The sequence below is a fragment of the Vanessa cardui genome, chromosome 16 (genome assembly GCF_905220365.1).
Source record: "Vanessa cardui chromosome 16, ilVanCard2.1, whole genome shotgun sequence".
In the NCBI taxonomy this organism is placed as follows: Eukaryota; Metazoa; Arthropoda; class Insecta; order Lepidoptera; family Nymphalidae; genus Vanessa; species Vanessa cardui.
Genome location: NC_061138.1, coordinates 5150904 through 5174638, shown reverse-complemented (window position 1 = coordinate 5174638; position 23735 = coordinate 5150904). Strand labels below are relative to the sequence as shown.

Sequence of the window (23735 nt, the reverse complement as noted above, 5' to 3'; positions counted from 1 at the left end):
AAATCTTGAACTAAGTTCTAAAGTAAAAACCAGTTTCTATGATATTAATATATTTTCTTTTATTTATAGTATACTTATTTAAGATAATAAATAAATACATTTTATAATAAATATAAATGTACTAGGTACCTACGTCATATTTCCTTGCTAATAAATTGTACGTGCATGAAGCTGAGTCTGGACTCTAGTTTATAAAGAAAACGTATTGATAATTTTTTAAATAATTCTGTATCACAGACAGTAATCTGATAAATATATATGTAACATATAGATTATAGAATGACCTTGACATTCAATTGGCTTAATGAAAGAGCTGGCTAATAAAATAAATATTCAGAATGAAAAGGGGAAGCATAATTGAGGAATCAACCAATTCAATGTCAATGGGAAAAGTGACCAATGATTTGTTTTAATATGAAATACAAAACAATACTTATAAAAAAGTGGAACAGATCATGAATTAAAAAAAAAACAAAAGGAAAAAAATGTTTAACAAAATTTTATGCATGGTACATATGAAAAATTATTATGCAGTAACAGTTTTATATCAATTAAAGGCTTACGATAATTTTACAGATTGCAAAATTATGTTTTTTATATTCTGTTTCTTAAGAAAAAAAAGATTGGTAACGGTAATATTGCACGTCCTTGTAAATTAAAACCTGCGTAAAAGTTTGAATTATTAGATGCGAAAAAATTATGAATAAAAATTATGTGCAACCAAAAAATTGTTCATAGCAATACGTCATTTAACCTTTAAATCATAGAAAATGTAGTAAAAAAACTATAACTTAAGAATTTTTTATTTCATACAAGCGAATCAGACGAGTCACATCGAATTTGACTTATTTCCCTTGTAAAGGATACCCAAATTGTAGAAAAAAATGGTAATTGATTGGACTGAGATGAAGAGAGTAAAGAAGGGTTTTCCTTTTATATTTTTCCTAGTTTTTGATAGTCCATTGTGCAGTGTGTGGTATTAGTACTGTGTGCACAAAAATAGCTTGTTTTGACGCTATAATAATATAAAATTTTAACAAAAAGAAAAACCGACTTCAAACAAAACACTATTTTAAAACAAATGAATATATACGAAAAAGTAATAAAAATAATTGCGTATTCAACATACTTTTTAGAGTCTTCCTGAGTTAAATGAAATGAAAAATATTAGACTACTTAAAAGTCGATTAACGATTATATCATGTAGTTATAGTTATTGGTATATTTGGAGCCGGTGTCAGCCATGGTGCCCTTGCCCCAACAATCAAAAGAAAGAAGCGATACGAGCCCCTTGATTGATCCAGTATATTATTGTGTAAAAGGTAATTTGTAAAAAACATATTTGTTAAAGTATTCTCGTATTGTTTTTTGATAGATATACTGTAGGGTTTTATTGGCTGACACCGACTCCAAATATAACAATAATTATAACTACATTATATAATCGTTAATCGACTTTTAAGTAGTCTAATATTTTTCATTTCATTTAACTCAAGAAGACTCTAAAAAGTATGTTGAATACGCAATTATTTTAATTACTTTTTCGTACATATTCATTTGTTTTAAAATAGTGTTTTGTTTGAAGTCGGTTTTTCTTTTTGTTAAAATTTTATTTATTTTTTGATTTTAAGTGAAACTGATGTTGACTAACTAATTTTTTTTAATATGGATAGATTAAGCGTTCCGTTTATATGAGTCAGAAACTACTTCGAGGACAATTTCAAAGGAAACTTGCGAATAAAGCAAAAATAGACTTTCGAAAATGCGGATTTAATACGTCACGCGGCGTAAACTACAAGGATCCCTCGAAAGAGGTGTAATCGAACTCAGCAAAAAAACTTTGAAAAAGACCAACTATATTTCGTACATCATATGACATCACATCACATACACAAAATTTGATTAAAGATAGTAAGAAATTCTGCCCCATATCGCACCCTAACTGCGAGCCGTATAGGAGTTCCATCACTACATAGTATAAAACAAAGTCGCTTTCTCTGTCCCTATATCTTTAAATCTACGGAACGGATTTTGATGCGGTTTTTTCTAAAAGATAGTGTGATTCAAGGGGAAGGTTTGTGTATATAATACATGAACAATATAGTAAAGAAACACTGATAATTTTAGAAGTTTGCGATGTGATGTCGTATATAAACAAATTCTGTAGTATATTTAGTATCAGTATTGCACCTGTGCGAAGCCGGGGTGGGTAGCTAGTTGATTATAATATTCGACTATGATAATTACATAAACATAACCACATTACGGAAGGTGACTCAAATATCCAAATAACCTATAAATAAAAGATTCGACCGAGTATCGCTAACGTGCTCCTCAGAATTGTTCCGTTCCCTTCCGTTCCGTTACTTTGTCATGGATCCTGTGCTCAGAACCTTACCAAACTTTTACCAAATTACCCTTGAAGTATATATTTTATAATAAAAAAAGAATTATCAAAATTGGTTAACGTGATTTTCAGTTATTCACCTATTTGTCGCGCATATACATAATGCAAATTTAAGACTTATGTCGTTTTCACATGGATACCATCATCGGAAAAAAAATTTAAAAAAATGGGACCCCACGGGAAGCACTACCTTTCAAACAAAAAAAAAATTATCAAAATCGGTCCACCCAGTGAAAAGTTATGAGGTAACAAATATAAAAAAAAAAAAAAAAAAAAAAAATACAGACGAATTGATAACCTCCTCCGTTTGGAAGTCGGTTGAAAAGCTATGACTGTGACTAATCAATTAATAGAATATGTTATTTTGATACGCAAATCATTCTAAGATTCGTGAGACATTATTTTGGAAATCTGTCATTTTACTGTTGTTGTTGTTTTGGTTGCAGTTCCTCCTCCAGTTGCATCCTTGCGATGCACTTTAACGGTGCCGTGGTGAAGGTTTGTCTCAGTTATCTCATCCTTGTAGCTTAGTAATTGTTTGATTAGTTGAATAGACTGTGCAAACATCCCTAGGTTTTAAATCCGCAGCCTCTCTTTAGGGAGTAGGCACGAAGAGTCACATCTTGTTTTTAAGAAATAGGTTATCGAACGAGCAAATATCTTACATCCCGAATTTCCCGCTAAGCTTGGGAACTATGTTGTCATATCGCTTGTGTTTTACATTTGCCAACTTACCATTACAACTGGAACACAACAAACAAAGTAATGCTGTTTGGCGGCAGAATTTTTGATGTTTGGGTTGCACCTAATTAAAATATTTCGAGTTCAATTTGAAAGATATTTGACAGTATAATTTCGTCTCTGTATACATATATTATACATCGAATTTATAAATACGGACTCAAACTACACCTTAGCGCAAACTACACCTTAGTGCCCCAAGCCAACCTCACCTGCCCGTGGTGCATCCTGCCGACCAGCAAACGAGGCTCTGGCGACCGACTGATGGCGGTATAACCATCAACATAATAGGCGTAGCTAAATACCACAGGCCGGTGACGGGCAGCAGCGTCACCGGTGCGAGAAGCTACGCCCTGCGATCGCCAACCCGCCTGCCCAGCGTGGCGATTATGGGCACAACCTCCACATACAGCACACACGCAAGCCACGGCCCCCAGTTCCCGGCAGCCCCGCTATTCCTCGTCATGGTGGCGACGATGGTAACGGCGGGACGGGGGGTGCTAAGAATCACCGGGCTACGGGAGGCCACCACAACCGACTGACCCTTGCGACGTACAACGGACGCACGCTACGGCTTGACTCGCATCTAGCGCAACTTGAGGTAGAACTTGGGAAAATTAGGTGGCACATATTAGGGCTATGTGAAGTCCGTAGAGAGGGAGAGGACACCGTAACCCTCGAATCAGGCCACCTAATGTACTTCCGAGAGGGTGACCAACAATCCCAAGGTGGCGTTGGGTTTCTGGTAAATAAGTCCCTAGTTGACAACGTGGTGGAAATCTCCAGTGTGTCGAACAGGGTAGCGTACCTCATTATAAAGCTCACCGAGAGGTACAGCCTCAAGGTGGTGCAAGCGTACGCACCGACCTCGACACACTCGGACGATGAAGTGAAAGAATTATTCGATGACATATCGAGGGCCCTCCACTTCACCACGAAAACCCACTACAACGTTGTCATGGGGGACTTCAACGCTAAAGTGGGAGTACAGAACTGCAGCGAATCGGTAGTAGGACCCCATGGACTTGGAAGCAGGAATCATAGGGGGCAAATGCTTGTCAACTTCCTCGAACGGGAGGGGCTCTTCTTGATGAACTCCTTCTTCAAGAAGCAGCCGCAAAGGAAGTGGACGTGGCAAAGCCCCGACACTATGACGAAAAACGAGATCGACTTCATAATGACGGACAAGAGGCATATATTCAGAGACGTCTCAGTGATTAACAGGTTCAATACCGGTAGTGATCACCGACTCCTCCGAGGCTCTCTGAATATGAATTTTAAGGCCGAGCGCGCCCGTCTGATGAAGTCCACGCTCCGACCAAAGCTGCTCCAAACCATTGCGGGATCTGAAACATTCCAGTCAATCCTGGAGAACCGATTCGCCGCCGTGGAAACCACAACGGACGTAAACCAGAACCTCGAAAATGTAGTTCGAATTCTCAGGGAAGAAGGCACGAGATATTGTGGCATGCAGCGTAAGGGCAGGAAGTCGAACCTTTCGGAAGAGACTTTGGGGCTCATGAAGAAACGACGTGAAAACCCACCTGTCACTTCGTCAGAGAAACGGCAATTAAACCAAGAGATCAGCAGGCGCGTACGACACGACCTCCGGTGCTCCAATACTCTTGCAATAAAAAGAGCTATTGAGCAGAATCGGGGGTCTAAGGTGTTCGTACAATCTCTTGGAAGGAGCCACCTGACGAAGTTGACCACAGCAAGTGGAGAAGTCGTTTCTTCTAAGCCGGCAGTACTTTCGGAAGTAGAGTACTTCTACGGCCGGTTATACGCATCGCATGCATCTCGACCTGATCCCGAAAATGAGGATCCTAGAGCTACATTAACACGCCATTTCTCCGAAGACCTGCCTGAAGTCAGTATTGGCGAAATCGAGACTGCTCTTGGACAGCTTAAAAATGGAAAAGCCCCTGGAGAGGACGGCGTTACCACAGAGCTATTAAAAGCGGGAGGTAAACCGGTACTTAGGGAACTTCAGACGCTTTTTAACTCTGTCCTCTTCGAAGGGAGAACTCCGGAGGCGTGGAGTAGGAGTGTGGTCGTCCTGTTCTTCAAAAAGGGAGACAAAACCCTGCTGAAGAACTATCGTCCCATATCCCTACTGAGCCATGTCTATAAGCTGTTTTCAAGAGTGATCACGAACCGTCTTGCGCGAAGATTCGACGAATTCCAACCCCCGGAGCAGGCCGGGTTTCGGACCGGATACGGCACCATAGACCACATCCATACAGTGCGGCAGATTATACAGAAGTCCCATGAGTATAATCGGCCCCTGTGTCTTGCATTCGTGGACTATGAGAAGGCCTTTGACTCGGTTGAAATCTGGGCTGTTCTGGAGTCCCTGCAGCGTTGCCAAGTTGATTGGCGATACATCCAAGTGATGAGATGTCTCTACGAAGCTGCCACCATGTCCGTCCGAGTACAAAATCAGCAAACAAATCCCATACCATTGCATCGAGGAGTGAGACAAGGGGACGTTACTTCCCCCAAATTGTTCACTAATGCAATGGAGGATATGTTCAAGACGCTGAACTGGAAAGGACGTGGCATTAACATCAATGGCGAATACATCTCTCACTTGAGATTCGCAGACGACATCGTCATCGTGGCAGAAACGCTGCAGGACCTACAACAAATGCTGAACGAGCTGGCTGATTCTTCTATGCGTATCGGCCTACGGATGAACTTGGATAAAACCAAGGTCATGTTCAATGAACATGTTCTACCGGAACCGACTACGATACACGGTACCGTTCTCGAAGTTGTTCAAAAATATGTCTACCTCGGGCAGACTCTGCGATTAGGTAGAAACAACCTTGAGGACGAGGTGAATAGAAGAATTCAGCTGGGTTGGGCAGCGTTTGGGAAGTTACGTCGAATCCTAACATCGTCGATCCCACAGTGCCTTAAGACGAAAGTCTTCAATCAGTGCGTCCTACCCGTCATGACATACGGAGCCGAAACGTGGACACTCACGACAAGGCTGGTCCACCAACTTAAAGTCGCTCAGCGTGCTATGGAAAGGGCTATGCTCGGCGTTTCTTTGAGGGATCGCATCAGAAATGAGGTGATCCGTCAAAGAACCAAAGTCATCGACATAGCCCACCGGATTAGTAAGCTGAAGTGGCAGTGGGCTGGTCATATTTATCGTAGAACCGACAACCGTTGGGGAAAACGTGTTCTAGAGTGGAGACCGCGTCTCGGCAAACGTAGTGTAGGACGTCCTCAGGCACGGTGGAGTGACGATATACGCAAGGCGGCAGGCAGGAGCTGGATGCGAGTAGCCGGAGAAAGACCACAGTGGCGTGCACTGGGAGAGGCCTATGTCCAACAGTGGACAAAAATAGGCTGTTGATGATGATGATGATGACTCAAAAATAGCATCAAAACAACTTCTTGTCCTCGCATGATAGCTTATTTGAATAAAAGCCTATAAATAATATTCCGACTGTCGTCATTTTTTATCGTTGATTCTTGTTTTCTGTTTGTAGGCGGTTATACTATTTAGGAACTCATTGAGGCTTACATACTACATTGCGTATTATTCCACATTTTCCTGTAAATACAATTTATGACAATGAATCATTTAGTTTATATTGAATGGGTTTTTTGTAAAGAACCTTTGTGGAAATAACCTGATCCATTTTGTAATGTGGACTGAGCTGTGATGATTAAAGCTGATTGTTTTAAAAAAGTATTTTCCCCTACGCAACTTGCACAACGAATATGAATGAAAGATGAAAAAAAATTGATATACCTCTACTATTTTACGTCTCACCTTTAAATATTTACTAGCTTTACTTACTTGAGTTGAATAAATTAATTAAGTTGAGTTGATTACTACCAGACTATCCACGATATGCTATCAACGAGTTCTAAGATAATTTGGTCATATTGCTACGAGACAACCAGACCGTCTGGAAAAACTGGTTGTAGTAGGGAAAATCGAAGGTATAAGATCACCTGGTCCATTAAGTACTCGCTGGTTCGACTAGATTCAAAATATTGCAGGACTCAATATTCTGACTGCCCTGAGAATAGCCGAAGATAGAGTGGTGAGAGACAAGCACGGCCTTCAGGAAGGAAGCATACGAAAAAGAAGATTTACCTGTGCAAATGTGTGTAATTGCTTTATTATTTTTGACAATGTCTCATTGGTTCAGTTAATCAACGTAAATTAATTACATTAACCTTATAACTACCGATCTCAAGGTGGTACGTGATAAGGTTTGAAACCTAGGAATACCCAATAAAGCTTATGTATTTTTCTGTTTGCCATATTATAACCCGTGTTTGTAAACATTTATATGTATTTTATTGTATCTCCTGCGCAGTTAGCTATTGGTCGAAATTCGGTCAAGCCGATTATAAAACATTTAATTATCAATGTAAATAAGCTTTTTATGTTAAATTGGTAGTTACGGTAATTGGTAATATTGAGCTAGTTTAATGACGAAATCAAAATAATATATTTTACATATAAGCAATCAACTTTTGATACCGAATATATTAATAATAATTATTTAGAATTTGCGAGATGGTTCTGTTTTACATATTCAAATTACATTTTTTAAGTGCTTTATATATATTTAGAATTATGTCTTATTTTTTTAAAATTGTATCTAATTTCGGGTGATGGTCGTTCTCAGTTGATTAATCATGTACAAAGGTCAGTTTTGGCGTAGATTGTAGAGTGCAACTAATTACAATTAAAAAAGTTGCTCTCAAGGCAAAAATTATACTTAGATTTATATAAGAGAAATCTACCTTTATTAAGATTTAATTTTCCGGGTACACATGTTCGAAAGATTTCATGTTTTTGTGGACATGTCATTTTAGGTGCATGTTGTTATGAAAATAAATTTCGACTGTAACTGTTGTGTTGCATACCCCATCTATTATAATATTGGTACACTGCATACTCTATCTATATATGTATATTTTTTGCAAATATTTGTATTCTGTATTCTGACGGGACGTAATTTATTACGATTATAGAATAGATCAGGCAGAATTAACATATTAAATGCTGAGTGTAATACCATATATTATAGTATAATTAGTTGGCTACTACTAATATGTTTTTGCAGAAACCATTATAGCTCATAGCTTGTAATGGTTCGAACTATGATATCAGATTTATAAGCCGTCTCGAGACTAACTAACCAATTCACTTAGTCTAATACTAATAAAATTAAAAGAAAATATATTTTATATTGACATATTTATATGTATCAGTATTCTAGAAATGTGTTTTATAATGAGTGATACGAGATGTTATGTTACTGGTTTTTCTTAAATATCTCGGTTTTATCTTTCATGCTACGAAGGGGTCTAGGTAGGAGGTATGTTTCAAGACAGAGTATAGCTATCTATCTTCCAAATGTCATTCAAATCCAGTCAGTCGTTTTTGCAGAATTAGTTATTGATTGTCCAAATACATAATCTTTCAAATTTGCAACCTTAGTAGTAGTAGATTCACAACGTGTGGAAAGTCCATCAATACGATGTGTTTTTCGAACAGATATTACCAGATATTGTATAACGATGGCGCGGTGAGGACTTTATAAACGTTCATTAAATAATTTTATGTAACTGCCTTTCAATCTCACCCTATTCTAAATGTGCAATATAAATTATTTGATTTGCTTATAATTTGAACTAACAATAAAAGCATAACCTTACAAAGTGAATTGACGCTGACGTGATGTATTTAAGAAGGCTACGCGGTGAGCGACGGGCCAAAATTGCACTACTAATGGCAGCGGCCGCCCGCAACCGCCAAACAGAGTATATCACAAAAGTTTATTATAATTCAATGGTAAAGTTTACGATTGTAATATAAATAAATTTACAAAAATGCCTGCCGATTCTAACATTATCGTAACGGGAGATGAGAGAGAAAACACGATTCTGTTCCAAAGTCTCCCAGAGAGATCGAAACATGAAGACTTTTTAAGACGGGCGGTTGATCTGTTGGTGGAACGAGTGGTTTTCGGCAGAGCGTCTCGTAGTTCGAAGGTCGTGGAGTGGGCAGCTCCTGAAGATATCAAGAAGGCTATAGATTTAAAGCCTAGGGATGGACCCGCGACTCATGACGAACTCCTGGCATTCATGGCTGATGTATGTATTTACAATATTTTTTTATCTATTGACGTCTAGTTTGAGGTAAATCGTTAATGTTTATATACGATAATTAAACCGCGGGCTTGTTTTTACAATTGCATTACAAGAAACAACGTAGGATTTTTCTTAGAATGTATATATATAATTTATTGTTAACATTTTTTGTGGATTTTAAAGGAAAACGACGAATATTTTATAATTATAGTTGAGTTAATTGTTTGAAAAATTTATTGGCTGTTGATAATGTTTGTGCTATTAGACTTTTTCAATGCAGAGCGACACCACCGATTCCTTAATTATGACTACATATTATTTAAAACATATCGCTATTATTAATATTTAAAATAGAGTTCAGTGTTAGTAAGTAATTTATAAATAATACCTCTGATTATTTTTATTGGTACATACCTATATGTATCAAAGAGTTAAGATAGAATAAAAAATAAAGCCACTTGTAAAGACGTTGGTCACCTCGATGAATATACAAGTGTGCATTGAGAGTCATGCACAAATTTCTATATGCATGTTCTTACTATTCAAAATTGAACATTTTAGAGAATTTTACATTCGACAAATGACCATTTCGGAACTAAACAAGTACATTTATAAAGCATTATAAATGTTAAAAACTAATGTATTTTCCAGGTCGCCCGGTATTCCGTTAATACAGCACACCCTTACTTCGTCAACCAGCTTTTCTCATCCGTTGATCCGTACGGTCTTATCGGCCAGTGGTTGACTGATGCTCTCAACCCTAGCGTGTATACTTTCGAAGTTGCTCCAGTTTTTACCCTTATGGAAGAGGAGGTTCTACGAGAGATGAGGGCGATCGTTGGATGGCCTAATGGTGAAGGCGATGGGATCTTTTGTCCTGGTGGTTCCATAGCTAATGGATATGCTATAAGTTGTGCACGATACTATTCTTATCCAGAAACCAAGGTTAGTACATTTTTATTGTATTATGTAACATTTGTTTATGTCTTGCTAAAATGCAATCGCGTTTTTTTGGAATGTTTTTTTTTTTAACTAATAAGAAAAACAATAACTTTATATTTTATATTTTAATGTTTTTTTAAACTAAACAAAACATAATTTATGTATTAATAATGCATTATCATGAATACGTATACAAAATCACAAATTACTCGGAAGTCCGGAAGTGGCTTGGAATTGATTTGCAATGCAAACAATTAAATATTCAATATAAATCGTATAATACCGCATCCGGTGTTGTAGATACATTAGCGGCGAAGATTTATTCCAGCATTTTATATTTTTAATATAGATTTTTATTTCTAGAGCAAAATTCACACGCCACTTGTCTTAATTTATAATAATATTTTATATTATAGTCGAAACAGGTATAATTTTGTTTAAGTAGTTTTTTGTTTGTCTAAGCATTACAGATAAGAGTCTCCTCATCTAATAGTCTAGCTTTACATTTAGTTAATAAATGTTTTATTATAAGCAGTATGTTATAAGAATTGTGCGGTATAGCCTTAATATTACGATTACTCTATCGAGATACAATCATTACTTAAAAATGTGCAACAAGCAATTACTATCGTCCTTCGCAACAGTTGATTATGGTCCGTTGCGTTTTTTATTCATGTAATAAACTTATTTAGCTATAAACTAGGTTTTTATCTTAGATTGTTTTGAAGGAAGCATTCGGAGATCACCTTAACCTCGATTTCTGGTTATTATTCGTTTATCGCATGCCAGGCAGACCTTGGTTTGAATATGTCATTAAATTTAATAAAAAAAATTATAAATTGCATTATTTACACCGAATCATAATTGTGATTTATTAATTTAATTATTGTTATTAGAGTCTAGATGGCTCAGTGGCTAGGACAAGTAATTATTGCGAATCGTAGATTGTGGGTTCAAAACCAGGCAAGCCATAATGCTACAAAACAAATGCATGAGAACATGTACGAATTGTTTTTAAAATTTGTCACATGAAGAGAACATTTTGGAATATATATCTTACATATGAAATTCTGCCACAATTGTATCCTTCAAACTGTTTATCAGTAGTATGATGACATGAGTTATAAACCTCTCAATGACCAAGGAGTAAGGCCTCTTTAGTAAATTATTACAGATTCATAAAGTTTTTAATTTTTTCATTTAATTTGAATTAAATGTTAATCAATAAGTAGTCATTCTGTTAATCGTATATTGATTATTACCTTTCAACAGATTGAGGAAATAGTTGCATAATAATATATGCATTAAAATCCTCAACAAGTTTACACCTTTGTTGCTATTCTATAAAAAAAAAACTATACAGCTGTATCAAGAATTACAACAAGTGCCTTCCGTCTACAGATAAAAACATTTTTATGTTAATAAAGCAAATACGTCAAATGGGATGGAGAGGAAACAATATACACATCTCATAATGTGTATATTGTTTCCTTTTAATTAATGGTTTTAATATTAACAATATAAATAAAAATGTTTTCAGACCAAAGGTGTTTATGCAGTACCGAATCTAGTGATCTTCACGTCTGAGCTTGCTCATTATTCAACGAGAAAAATGGCTGCCTTTATGGGTATTGGTACCGACAACTGCATCGCGATAAAATCCGACAAATTGGGTAAAATGGACGTGGAAGACTTGGAAAGGAAAATCAACGAAACAATTGAAAACGGTTCTACGCCTTTTATGGTCACCGTCACATCTGGTACGACTGTGTTTGGAGCGTTTGATCCAATTGTGCCTGTTGCTAATTTGTGCAAGAAGTTCAGTCTTTGGTTACACGTAGACGCAGCTTGGGGAGGGGGTGCTCTCATGTCGAAAAAACACAGACATCTTTTAAATGGTATTGAATTGTAAGTATTTCATATCATTTTATTGATTTTCATTATACTTTAATTGCAAAAAAAAAAATTGTATTTGATCCCTTTTATGAAATAGGCCTTAATTTCTCTTCGGTGTCTTCACCCAGTAGGTGCCTATTTAGAGACACTAATTTTTCGTATGTAACTTTATTGTAAAAAGAAAAATTCTAATACATATTTTTTTCTACATAAGGGCGGATTCTGTTACATGGAATCCCCACAAGCTGTTAGCTGCACCACAACAATGCTCTACCTTCCTGACGAAACACAAACGCGTTCTCGAAGAGGGACACTCGTCGAATGCAAAGTATCTCTTCCAAAAGGATAAATTTTACGACACTTCGTACGACACTGGCGACAAGCATATTCAGTGCGGTCGGAGGGCTGACGTTTTGAAATTCTGGTTTATGTGGAAGGCGAAAGGCACCGAAGGTTTCGAGAAGCATATCGACAAACTCTTTGATAATGCTAATTTCTTTCTCGAGCATATTAAACATAGAGAAGGCTTCCGGGTCGTTCTTGACAAGCCAGAGTGTACTAACATTATGTTCTGGTACGTACCTAAGTGTCTTCGAGGTTGTGAAAACGAACCAACTTACAACGAAAGGTTGCATAAGGTCGCACCGAAAATAAAAGAACGAATGATAAAAGAAGGGACCATGATGGTCACGTATCAACCACAAGGTGATCTCGTAAACTTTTTCCGCATAGTTTTTCAAAACTCCGCGCTTGATCACAAGGATATGGTCTACTTCGCGAACGAGTTCGAGCGTCTGGGATCGGATATAGTAGTCTAATTAGATGTAAACAATGTTTGAATAATCTTGCATTATCCAACGTGTAATGTTACTTCATCATTTAGCCTGTGATTTTTATTTATAAATGTTTTTTTTGTAAAAATAAAATTACGATATCGTACATTATATCAATTAGCTTATAATATTATATTAAAACATATTTATTACGAAAAACGTCTGTTAATCTGCTCACAATTTGTGGGATCACATTGAATTAAAAATTAAACTTTATAATCGTTATTCATATGATTTTTAATGTGTGAAATATTTATATACATTTTAATTGACAGATTTATTCTAAATCTATTTAATAAACAATTCTTGAGTCGAGATGGCCCAGCGGAGTCGAGATAGTCCAGTGATTAGAACGCGTGCATCTTAACCGATGATTGCGGGTTCAAACCCTGCCTGGGCCTCAAGCACCGCTGATTCATGTGCTTAATTTGTGTTTATAATTCATCCCGTGCTCAGTGGTGAAGGAAAACATCGTGAGGAAAACTGCACGTGCCAAATTTCGTAGAAATTCTGCCACATGTGTAGTCCACAAACCCGCATTAGAACAGCGTGGTGGAATATGTTCCAAACCTCCTCCTCAAAAGGGAAAAGAAGCCTTTAGCCCAGCAGTGGCAATTTACAGGCTGTTGTTGTTGTTGTTGTTTGTAGTAGAGAAGAGAAGAAGAAGAAAATATGGTTGATATATGATTAGGTAAGTTAAATCTGCTGTCAGTGGTAGTTGCTGCGTTATTTAAGCTTCGATAAACACGATAGAGGCGAAACCAACAAGTTATTTTCTTTACTTCTTTTGCTAAGTGGGCTAAAAGCGAGCTGTTTAAGTAGAAGCATAATATTAATGTAACTATAACTAATATGATAATTTCTATTGAATTAAATTCAATATCGATCATTAAATGAATATTTTTATAGTTTTAAACTTGGACTAAATTTAGTTAGATGCATGTCAACAGACTTTTACGAATGAGTTAATAATTTATTAAATTAGCTTTTCTAAATGTTTTTGTATTGTTCTTATTAATGTATTCGTTTCAATAATAAAAGGTATTACATTATGACATTTTAGTTCTGCTGATGGAGTATAATTAATTAATTATTATGAAATAAGGGTATACGTAAATCTTTTGTCTAGCTAGGATACTGCGCGATCTTATGCAGCGCAGTATCCTAACTCAACAAAGTTTTATCTCAATCGGATGAACGGTATGTTATATTAACCGCTAAAAATAAAAATTAAATATTATTCGCAGTAAAATATGTCATGAGCGTGTAGTACTTACCCAGACGCTCATTTTAAAAGCTCGTACATACAATATATCTAAAAGCTATTATGTAAAATCGATAATGGCAAACACATAGATCCTTTATGAACAGTAATTAGCCACGAGTGTATTGACGTCATCATTTATCAGTGATGACGTACAATTGATCAAAGTCTCAGTTGATTTATGAATTTTGATGTAATTTCATCAACGGTTATTAAATTCAAGCGGGCCAGCATAATTTTGACTAGTTATTATTTATACGATGCATTTTCTAGCCAAAACTTAAATGTATATGAAGTTAATTGTTTATTTTTTACGGTTTCCTTAAAATGTACAAAAACTGTAAAGCTAATTGGGGTTTTAGTGAAGACAATTTAATTTTTTGTTCAGTCTTTTTGTGGATATAACAAAATCTAGGAATCTAGGTTTTCCCGTTATCCTCGTCATATTTCCTCATGCAACTCGCTGTAATCAAACTATGACAAGTTGCCTTTTACTTCGAAAACAGATTGCTTCAAGGATTTGTATACATTTTATCTAAAACGGCTTACCGGTTACAAAAATATAATATTGCTAAGTACTACTAATTAAAGCTGATTTGACAGACAGTTGACATGAAAACTTAGATCACGTGATCTTAATCAATGATTGTGGGTTGAAATCCAGGTATTTCACAAAACTGAATTTTCATGTTCCAAATTTAAAATATTAGGCAGTCAGATATTTAGATTGGATATTTTATTCTTTCATAATTTGCATTATTAAATTTAAGAATTAGGCATGCTTGGATTTCAAGGAAATGACTTTTTATAACTAACATCTTACTACTGATCCTAAAACGCGGACGAATCTCGAACACTAGTATTATATATAATATTGTATTTAATTTTTTGATTATTTTGTTTTTTTTTACTCAAAGTGACACATACAAACAAAATAGTCCTTTTGTCAACGAATTCAATGATGGATATTAATATTCGATTTAGAAATGAATAATCACTTTAGGAGCTCTGAGATGAGAGTATGTCGTTAAGAATTAATATGTCGACAATCAAATAAACACGCTTGTTTTATAGTATTATGTAGTAAGGAAGCAGGAATTACAATAAAGATAAATCGGAATTTTATTTCCCACACGCACACAGAGACAAATCACATATTTAATCATTAAAAAAAACATTTATCCATTAATAAAGCAAGATAACGCTTACAGTATTTTTATATAATATTATGAGTCATAACAACAACAATCTATATTAAACGATAACAAACACATTGATCAATTTAGATTACTTAATTGAGTTACAATTAATATTAGTCATAATATTTTCAATTATAAATAATTCAGATCATTTTAATAGTCGTCTTCTGAAATATCACCTAAAGGTAATTCTTCGCATTCCATCTGAAAGCAGAGACATTTTTAAATGTACGGATTTTAAGTAACAAATAAAGTTAATAACAAATACTTAAAATTAGTCTTAATTTTTTTAATGAGATATGATGCTTCAAGTTTTTAAAGAAACATTATTATTTTTTAATATATCGAATACACATTCCATAAATAATAATCATGACTATGTGGACGTTTATATTAAATTCAAATACTAATATAGAAATACAGAAAAATAAAAGTGAAAAAAATTTTCACGTTAATAAATAATAACGGTTTACATTTTTTGTGTCATATTCAGTTTTTACCAGCGATCATATCTTTCTTATAGTCACTCACATCCGATGAGACGGAACGCTTATCACGTTCTATTTTCTCCGTAAAAAAAAAATCACGGAGAAAATAATGTTAGAGTTTTCCTCAAACAATCACGGATGCTTAGCGTAAATGAACGAAAGCTGTGTGGAGGTTGTAGTTTCTTAAACGAAAATATCATAATATATTTTTGTGATTATATTACAAAGCTTGAAATATATTAAAGAAAATATATGACTTATTCCAGACAAAAAATACAGTATGTTTTGTTAGTGAATTGCAGGATGGATTCAGTAATATTTCTTTAATATCTTTGCCTTTTTATTGCGAATTTGAAAAACGAAGGAATCCAATAAATATTTAACATTTCCAAAAAAACTATACACGTCAACGCCAGCGGGGTCAATGGACTCGTTCGTGAATGAACTAAATTTTATTTTTTTATTTTTTTCGTTTTGTTAAGCCCTTTTCCGTTATACTTATAAGGCCTTAGGTCATCTAGCTTTAGAGAAGTTCAGCTATAACAGCTCATACATTGTAATATATTAGTATTTGTTGAGAGGGTTAGGTTAAAAGGTATATTCCTAAGCATAAGTTAGCAAGTTTTTAGTAATTATTTACTAAATTAATGTTGGGGAGTTCCGATTTGACATAAGGAGCATAACATCTTAGTTCCCAAGGTTGGTGGCGCATTGGCAATGAAAGTGACTGTTAATATCTATCACATTATTGTGATAAATATTACTATCACGTATCACTTACCATTTGTCCGTCTAACACACTGAATAAAAAGAACTATGTTGTTAATATTTCACAGCTTATTATTAACGTCTATCAGTGACGTTTTGACTGTTTCTTATCTAGTTGATATAAAATTAGAGGTTCTTTTCAAAACCCAATTCGGGCAAATTACAAACAGTTACTACACTGGGTACTGGGTTTTTATCGAGTAATTCTCATTGACAGCCCGGTGCCAAAGTTGGATTGGAGTCTGTACCCAACCGTATCTTTAGAAGCAGGTAAAGGCGTCGTTCATGCGCCTGAACTCATTATAATAGAAGCAAATCAAGAGTGCACTTGTTTAATCACACACTTGTGAACTTATATACGTTAGTATGCGCTACACAGATGACTCATATCTTGCAATTATATTATGACCAATTTTGGTTACGATAAAATTGATTTTACAAATTTAAAATATTATTTAATTTTCTTAATAATTACTTTTAAGGTCATTTTATTATGTATCCGTGTCGAGTTTTTTAATTGAGCATTATGTAATTTTTTTATTATAATTTAAGTAGTTACTTCAGCTTCTTCTTATTTCCGATATTAATAAGACGATATCCTCTTTATCTCTTTAATTTTTACTATTAAAATATTACCGAATCTACTTTCTGTATGTTTTAATTTATCATTATTTATTTTACGTAATCACTTTTTGTTTATGTGTTATCTAACATTTATTTGAGAAAAGTAAAGGTTATTTTCGATATCAATATTTAAACCTCGGTCTCATACGGGTTGAATTGAAAGCAGTTACGAGTTTATGTGTGTATATACCTAAACAATATTCTAATCAAATAAACCGCGTATTTAGTGAATATAAGGTAGCCTTTGTAATCCTGTCGAAAACTGAAATACACGTGATTGTCGACCACTACACTCGAATGACCTTTAGTCATTAGAGCAGCTGTTTGTACCAATGTGGTTGGAAAATTACTGAGAATTTTGATGTTACTGCCAAGGTTGAGGGTTGGCACTCTACTGGCAGCATTCATTTAGGTATTACGGTGCATACATAATTGTCTCATTCAAATTTTTATCAATCAAATCTAATAATAAATAATTTATGAGAGAATATTGGCTTTTCTTATACTTTTGATAGTGTTTTGAATCAAAAGCTCTTCGGAAGTAACTTTAATTAGACTATGCAAAAATTAAATATGTTTTCTTTAGAAAAATATTTGACTTTAAATATTTAATCGTACTTTGCGTGCTTTCCAAAGCACGGGGAAAATATGTTAATTTTTAGATAGTTAGGATCAATACGTAATAAATAAAGAAATTTAAGTGCCTGGTAAGGATTGCTTCAACGATTAAAGTAGTATATTTTCGTTTTATTATATTGTGTTGTATTTTGGATTAGATAGACATAATATAATAATAAATTAATAAATAAGACCAATGGTTTACCATCGTAATGATTTTTATAACTGAATATATTTTTAGCCAGATCTATAAACATTTAGCGCCATCGATGACATATCAACTAAAACTAAGTTTATACTGTATGCAGAAAATATGCTCTCAAAATTTACATGACGTCGGAACCGGAAACTGATAAAATAATTAACAATTAACTTTTTTGACGGTCAACAGTTTACATTCTTATTATTTTTATTTTATAAAGTTCACTAAAAAGTTAATAAAATTAAAAAAAAAAAGACAATTTCCTAGACCTTCGTCACCTTTTTTTCAATATAGAAGAAAACCTGTCTCCGCTCAGTTAAAATAAATAAAGTTAAATATCCTTTACTTTTCATATTTTCATTTTCATAAAAGTTCAATAGAGGAAAAAGGTAAACCGTGCTTGTAAGAATGATGACGATTCAGATTAGTCAATCATCAAAATAAAAAGATATTATCGCAGGTAATCCCCGACTATACTATTCTACTGTAGATTGCGTAAGTATAATATATACAAATACCAATAATAATATATACTTTTGAAATGCTATATTTAATTTTGATAAGACTATAGGGTTATTGACATTTTCTTCTGGGACTATTATTAATTGAAGAGAAAATTAAATTGAACTCACCAAAGTCACATCATCGGGAACTCTAGACAGCAAATCAAGCATTTCATTATGTGGTATTCTATTTGGCATTAATATTTTTTTTGTAAATTTATTAATTCCTAAAATTAATAAGGAAATTATAAGTCTCGCCTGATTAAAATGTAATCTCAGAGGAAGTATTTGGGGACTTGTATGTATGTTTTGGAAGAAAAGGAACCACTAATAAGGTACCACTTATAGGGCTCATGTGGTTATTTTGTTTGTGACAATATAATTAAATTTTGATTTCAATTGGTTAAAATATTTTCTTATAAGAGTTTTTTTTCTAATAAATGAATTAAAATGAAATTGCTTACCCCAGATTATGCAGATGTAATTAAACGGTATCAAGTACATTACAAATGTTATCAATATGATAAAAAATATTGCCAAAACGCTAACAAAGGGTACGGTAAAGTTGAACAAACTGAAAAGAAAAAAAACTTCATTAAAAAAGAACTTTAGTAATATTGTTACATTGAAGAAAATAAAGGCTTACTTTTTAATACTTTCTCCTGTACTCGCGAATTTTCCTATTATATTCTGTATTGAAATAAGAATTTCTTGGAGGCTGTTTATTTTTTGTCTCAGGGATACGTTCTTATCGTCCTAAAAAATAAAAATAAAACTAATACAGTGTCCGGCACGTGCTTTTTGTATTAATTTAAAAATTTAAGCTTTTTAAATTTATAAAAACTTTTATAATATCACAACCCTTAATAAACTGTAAACTTAATTTAGTAACAATATAAAATTTTTACAAAAAAAAATTATTTGGTGGAAAAGCAATGTGATTTATGTGTTCATTGTAAAAAGGTTTTATTATAAACAAACAAATCGATAAACTCGTTATTTAAATAGGAAATCTTTAATAATAAGGACTATATTAAAAACATGGGCCGCCTTATTGACATATGTTTGAAAAATGGACTACAATAAGTGAAAATATTTCATAAATGTAGACAAAAATAGTCACTACGCAACTTATTGTCAATCAATTACCTTGTCATGCTTGGAATAAACTTGCAATCCAGTCTTCTCTTGGCCTGTTAAAGAAAGATTTCGTGAATGATTTTCAAACTTGTTTATAAATCAATAATAAATCGTATACTACGTTTAAATTAAAAAGTAACTGTTGCTTACCATCGGGCTTATAATAAATAAACGGAATTAACAGCAATAGAGGTAACATCCACATTTTGGCGTATAAGCAAAATGGTATCCATATTAATAATGCTATTGTATTTGCTTTCCGTGATTCCCATGCGAAACAAGTTCTGAAATAAATGTTGGTATGAAGTCTGATCCGAATTAACGTTGCTACTTAACGGTTCAATATTAAAGGGATCGATGGTAATTAATTAATTAATTATAAATCTGCAAGACACTAACACCTGAATTTATGTTTTACATGCTATTTTATAAGACATTATAATACACATCTATAATGGTATTATTTATGCCGCTAGGTATAGTACATTGGTCCATCGAAATCAAATTATTATTATTTAAGTAGAATTTACCAATGAACATTTCAACTATAAATCCTAGTAGCAGTTATTAAAATAAAAAAACATGTTTTTTTAACCCAAAAAAACACATGGGTACGCGAAGTTCTAGAATTCTGTTAAATTTCTAAGCGTTTAAATGTTTTATCTAAATAGAATTTTTATAACTTGTTATTTATTGTAGAAAAGGGTGAAGATGAAAAAAACTTACTTCATTACATTAAATGCATGTACAATCCACGCAGAAACAACTTTAGCTCTCGATAGATTCCTTGCGAAAAGATGCCTATCCAATTTTTCTTCTGTCAATAAGTAATTTGTTTCTTTCGGATTTATAACACGAGCTGCAGCTTTTATCTTAAAAAACATGATAAATGGCAGTAATTACCTATTTGCAGAAAATGATTGGAGTACATAACATTGTGTCTGTTATCGATAACAATTAATATTGTGAATTCAATGAATGATTATATTTCATTTTGCATTCCTGGGCTATCAACTTTACAAGTGGATGGATCTTGAAGAGATTTTAAGTGACTCGTTTTAAATATTTTAAACTCACAAGTTTGACTGTAACATGTTTGGTAGATATTTTTTTTTATTTTTATCATGTAACATACTTGTAGTTGTTGATCAATCAGATTGAGCCTAATAATAGGTGTTTGCGTATGATGTTATCGATTTATTTATTCAATTGCATCATATACTTAGTACAAGTACTTTACTTCTAAGAAACCGTATCTAAATTAATCAATTTGAAAGTTGGTACTATAATTATATACTTACGAAGTTCCAAATTATATTCATTTCAAGTAAAATTCTCGCATTATTGCCTTTCGCTTTCTCTTTGAGCGTGCTATCCTTCAGTGCGTACCATTTCTTTCCTGGCGTTATACTAAGCAACGGTATTGAAATTTTACCAATTTCTTCAGTTTTTTTCTCATCGAAAACTGAGACTTCTAGAATTGAAGTGATATCAGTTACCATACTGAAATAATATACAATTTAAGCTATGATCATAACATTATCTCTATCCCATAAAGACTTCTAAAATATCCCAACTACATAATTCATATTATAAAAATATTTATATTAAAGGAAGATCATACATGTTCATTATTTTCATCCAACTTGGGTCGTTTGTTTTATAATCAGTTTGCGTTTGTATTCTTTCATTATTTAAATGAACGACACAATAACAATCGTGCCCTGATAAGCCTTTCGCTCCATAAACAACTACGGTTAGGATACCAATGTTTTTAAATTGATCATAAAAACGATACCAGATCTGCAAAAGAAAATAATTTGTAAATAAAGCTTAGTTTAATACTTATTGGGAACAAAAAGAAATAAAAAGATAATACATTTTATCTATTTTAAATAATCTTGTTAATTTTATAGTAATTTTAACTTACGTATTTATTTCTCATTATTTTCTTTTCATTTTCTATTTCATTTTCGTCTACATCATAAAGTGTGTTACCGAAGGTAGTCCCACTTATAGTTAGAAGAAAAAATACTTGAATATTTTTAAAATCTCCTTCTAAATTTAAAAACATTTTGTGAGTTCTTTCTTTCTCTAATTGCGATAAGTCTAAAATACATCTGAAAGAAAAAAAAAACACTTAAAACGTATGCGGTTTTGATATACGTTTTAAATATGGTTTCACTATCTACTTTAAATTTTACCTGCCCATAAAAGTATCTTTATCCCATAAAGATATTTCTAAAATGTTGTCATCGTCAAACATACTTAAATTAAATAACTCTTGAAATTTCACTTTCGTACCGACGCTTTTGACTAATTTGCATTTACGTTTTTCTGCACCTAGCCTAAAACAATTTATTTTGTAAAAAAAACATAAAAATGTTTAATAACCGAATCAGGTACTATTTTTGTGTTATATACCTGAATTTAAATGATAAAACGCGTGCCTTTTCGTCCACTACTTCTTCTAAGCCTGTAACTTCAATCAGAGCGATGCTGACCGTAGCTATTTTATTTTTTTTAAGCAATTTTATCATTCGATGTTTAGATGTGTTGGATAATATGTACTGCAAAAAGACTTAATATCTACATTATTTTATTTTTTAAAGTTGTATGGAATTATTGTTTAAGATTAAATGTAATCGCGGATTATACATAGGAAGGAACTCACTTTGTCAACTTTTTCATGAGATTCCTTTCTTTTATTTTTACTCTTTTTTTCTTTGTCATCATTATGTCGCTTTTTCAGCCTACTTTCTATTCTATCACGGATAGACCTAGGAGGTGGCGTGAGCTCTGAAGATTCATCGCTTTCTCTTGAAACTTCATTCAACCTTTAGAATTCGATTTTACACATTTTAATATTATTGTTAAATAATAATTTATCTTTTAACGTTGGAACGTAAAAAAATATTCAACTTACGATTCAAGACTTGTTTTGAAAAGTTCTTTATTGAAAAATTCATTTTCAACTTCGTTTTCAGACTCACATTCGATTCTATCACATATATTTGTCATTGAATCAGATTCTGTAATTGTTGCTTCTTTGTATAATATTTCCTCAAAGGTGGCATCTTTTTGTTTATCTTGTAAAACATTCGTTTCAACGTAAACAATTGAACGATTTACACTAACACTATTGTCAAATTTATGCACTTGATCAACATTACTTAAATCACTAACACTAACAAATTTCTTTTGACATTGAAATTTGTAATCATCATTGAGATTTGTCAAAAAATCTATAGACTTCGATTTTTCTAGCTTCCTTTGCATTTCTTCGTATTTGTACTGTATTTTGTCATGTAACTTTGCAATGTGCTTTTTCGTGAGCCTTTCTGTTTTTCTTTCATTTTCCATTTTACGTTATGTCTTAATACAATACGTGTGACTGAACATAGCTGTTATCGAGAAGGAAATGCTAACCTTACTTCACAATATCGATTACTTATTATCTCTACTCGTATCTTATCACATGTTTTCGCTATTGATTATTTTGAATTTGTAATCCTTTATATTATTTTGTTAATTTAGATTTCTGCAAACTGCACTAAGCCCAGCCTTTTTTGGTAAATAAATTAAAAAAAAAACATTTGGATTAATAAAATGTTATGCACTTGAAAATTGTTTATACATAAAATAGATTGTTTGTTGATTATACCAACTTTTTACGTAAAATCTATTATAATGTACATATAATAATCATTTTGTTGTATCTTATTTTTATCTAACAATTATATTTTATGTGTACTTATGTCGGTATTCGATTTCGAATGTCATAAATTTGTGTAATATAGTAGAGATTTTAGATAAAATTGATAAGATTTGTCAATAATATAATTTCTTTGTTTTAGCGTTGATTTGGAAAATTGATATCTTTGTATGGTCACTGTTATTTTAACTTTTCTGAGATTTGATCTGTTATGAATTCAACAGAAATATTTATAAAAGTATTAATATATATTTACGTTA

General features: G+C 33.1%; 2 protein-coding genes across 3 annotated transcripts; one reads left to right on the top strand and one right to left on the bottom strand.

Annotated features, from left to right (window-relative positions):
* The first annotated feature begins 8891 nt into the window (after positions 1-8891).
* LOC124536454 (cysteine sulfinic acid decarboxylase) lies at positions 8892-13179 on the top strand. The gene is made up of 4 exons (XM_047113000.1): positions 8892-9286; positions 9935-10228; positions 11766-12133; positions 12336-13179. Exons 1-4 carry the CDS (start codon positions 9023-9025, stop codon positions 12937-12939), a joined length of 1530 nt encoding a protein of 509 aa, XP_046968956.1. The 5' UTR covers positions 8892-9022; the 3' UTR covers positions 12940-13179.
* Positions 13180-15316: 2137 nt separating this feature from the next.
* On the bottom strand, positions 15317-23193 carry LOC124536422 (multiple C2 and transmembrane domain-containing protein-like). 2 transcript variants are annotated; one of them, XM_047112961.1, is made up of 14 exons: positions 22687-23192; positions 22435-22597; positions 22185-22330; positions 21965-22108; positions 21691-21880; positions 21385-21563; positions 21062-21263; positions 20487-20632; positions 19911-20044; positions 19770-19813; positions 19267-19376; positions 19085-19194; positions 18750-18847; positions 15317-15621 (listed from the first exon to the last, which is right to left on the bottom strand). In XM_047112961.1, exons 1-14 carry the CDS (start codon positions 23121-23123, stop codon positions 15571-15573), a joined length of 2154 nt encoding a protein of 717 aa, XP_046968917.1. In that variant the 5' UTR covers positions 23124-23192; the 3' UTR covers positions 15317-15570. The 2 variants fall into 2 exon arrangements, with proteins under 2 accessions (XP_046968917.1, XP_046968919.1); XM_047112963.1 differs by lacking the exons at positions 22185-22330; positions 22435-22597 and having other exon boundaries at positions 22687-23193.
* Positions 23194-23735: the final 542 nt, after the last annotated feature.

Excerpts from the sequence above, each read along its gene's own strand:
- LOC124536454 (XM_047113000.1), top strand. The coding sequence starts at position 9,023 with ATGCCTGCCGATTCTAACATTATCGTAACGGGAGATGAGAGAGAAAAC. Across the intron at positions 9,287-9,934 it reads TCCTGGCATTCATGGCTGAT|GTCGCCCGGTATTCCGTTAA; the intron begins GTATGTATTTAC and ends TGTATTTTCCAG. Across the intron at positions 12,134-12,335 it reads CTTTTAAATGGTATTGAATT|GGCGGATTCTGTTACATGGA; the intron begins GTAAGTATTTCA and ends TTTCTACATAAG.
- LOC124536422 (XM_047112961.1), bottom strand. The coding sequence starts at position 23,123 with ATGGAAAATGAAAGAAAAACAGAAAGGCTCACGAAAAAGCACATTGCA. Across the intron at positions 22,598-22,686 it reads TTCAAAACAAGTCTTGAATC|GTTGAATGAAGTTTCAAGAG; the intron begins GTAAGTTGAATA and ends CGAATTCTAAAG. Across the intron at positions 19,195-19,266 it reads ACAGGAGAAAGTATTAAAAA|TTTGTTCAACTTTACCGTAC; the intron begins GTAAGCCTTTAT and ends TTTTCTTTTCAG.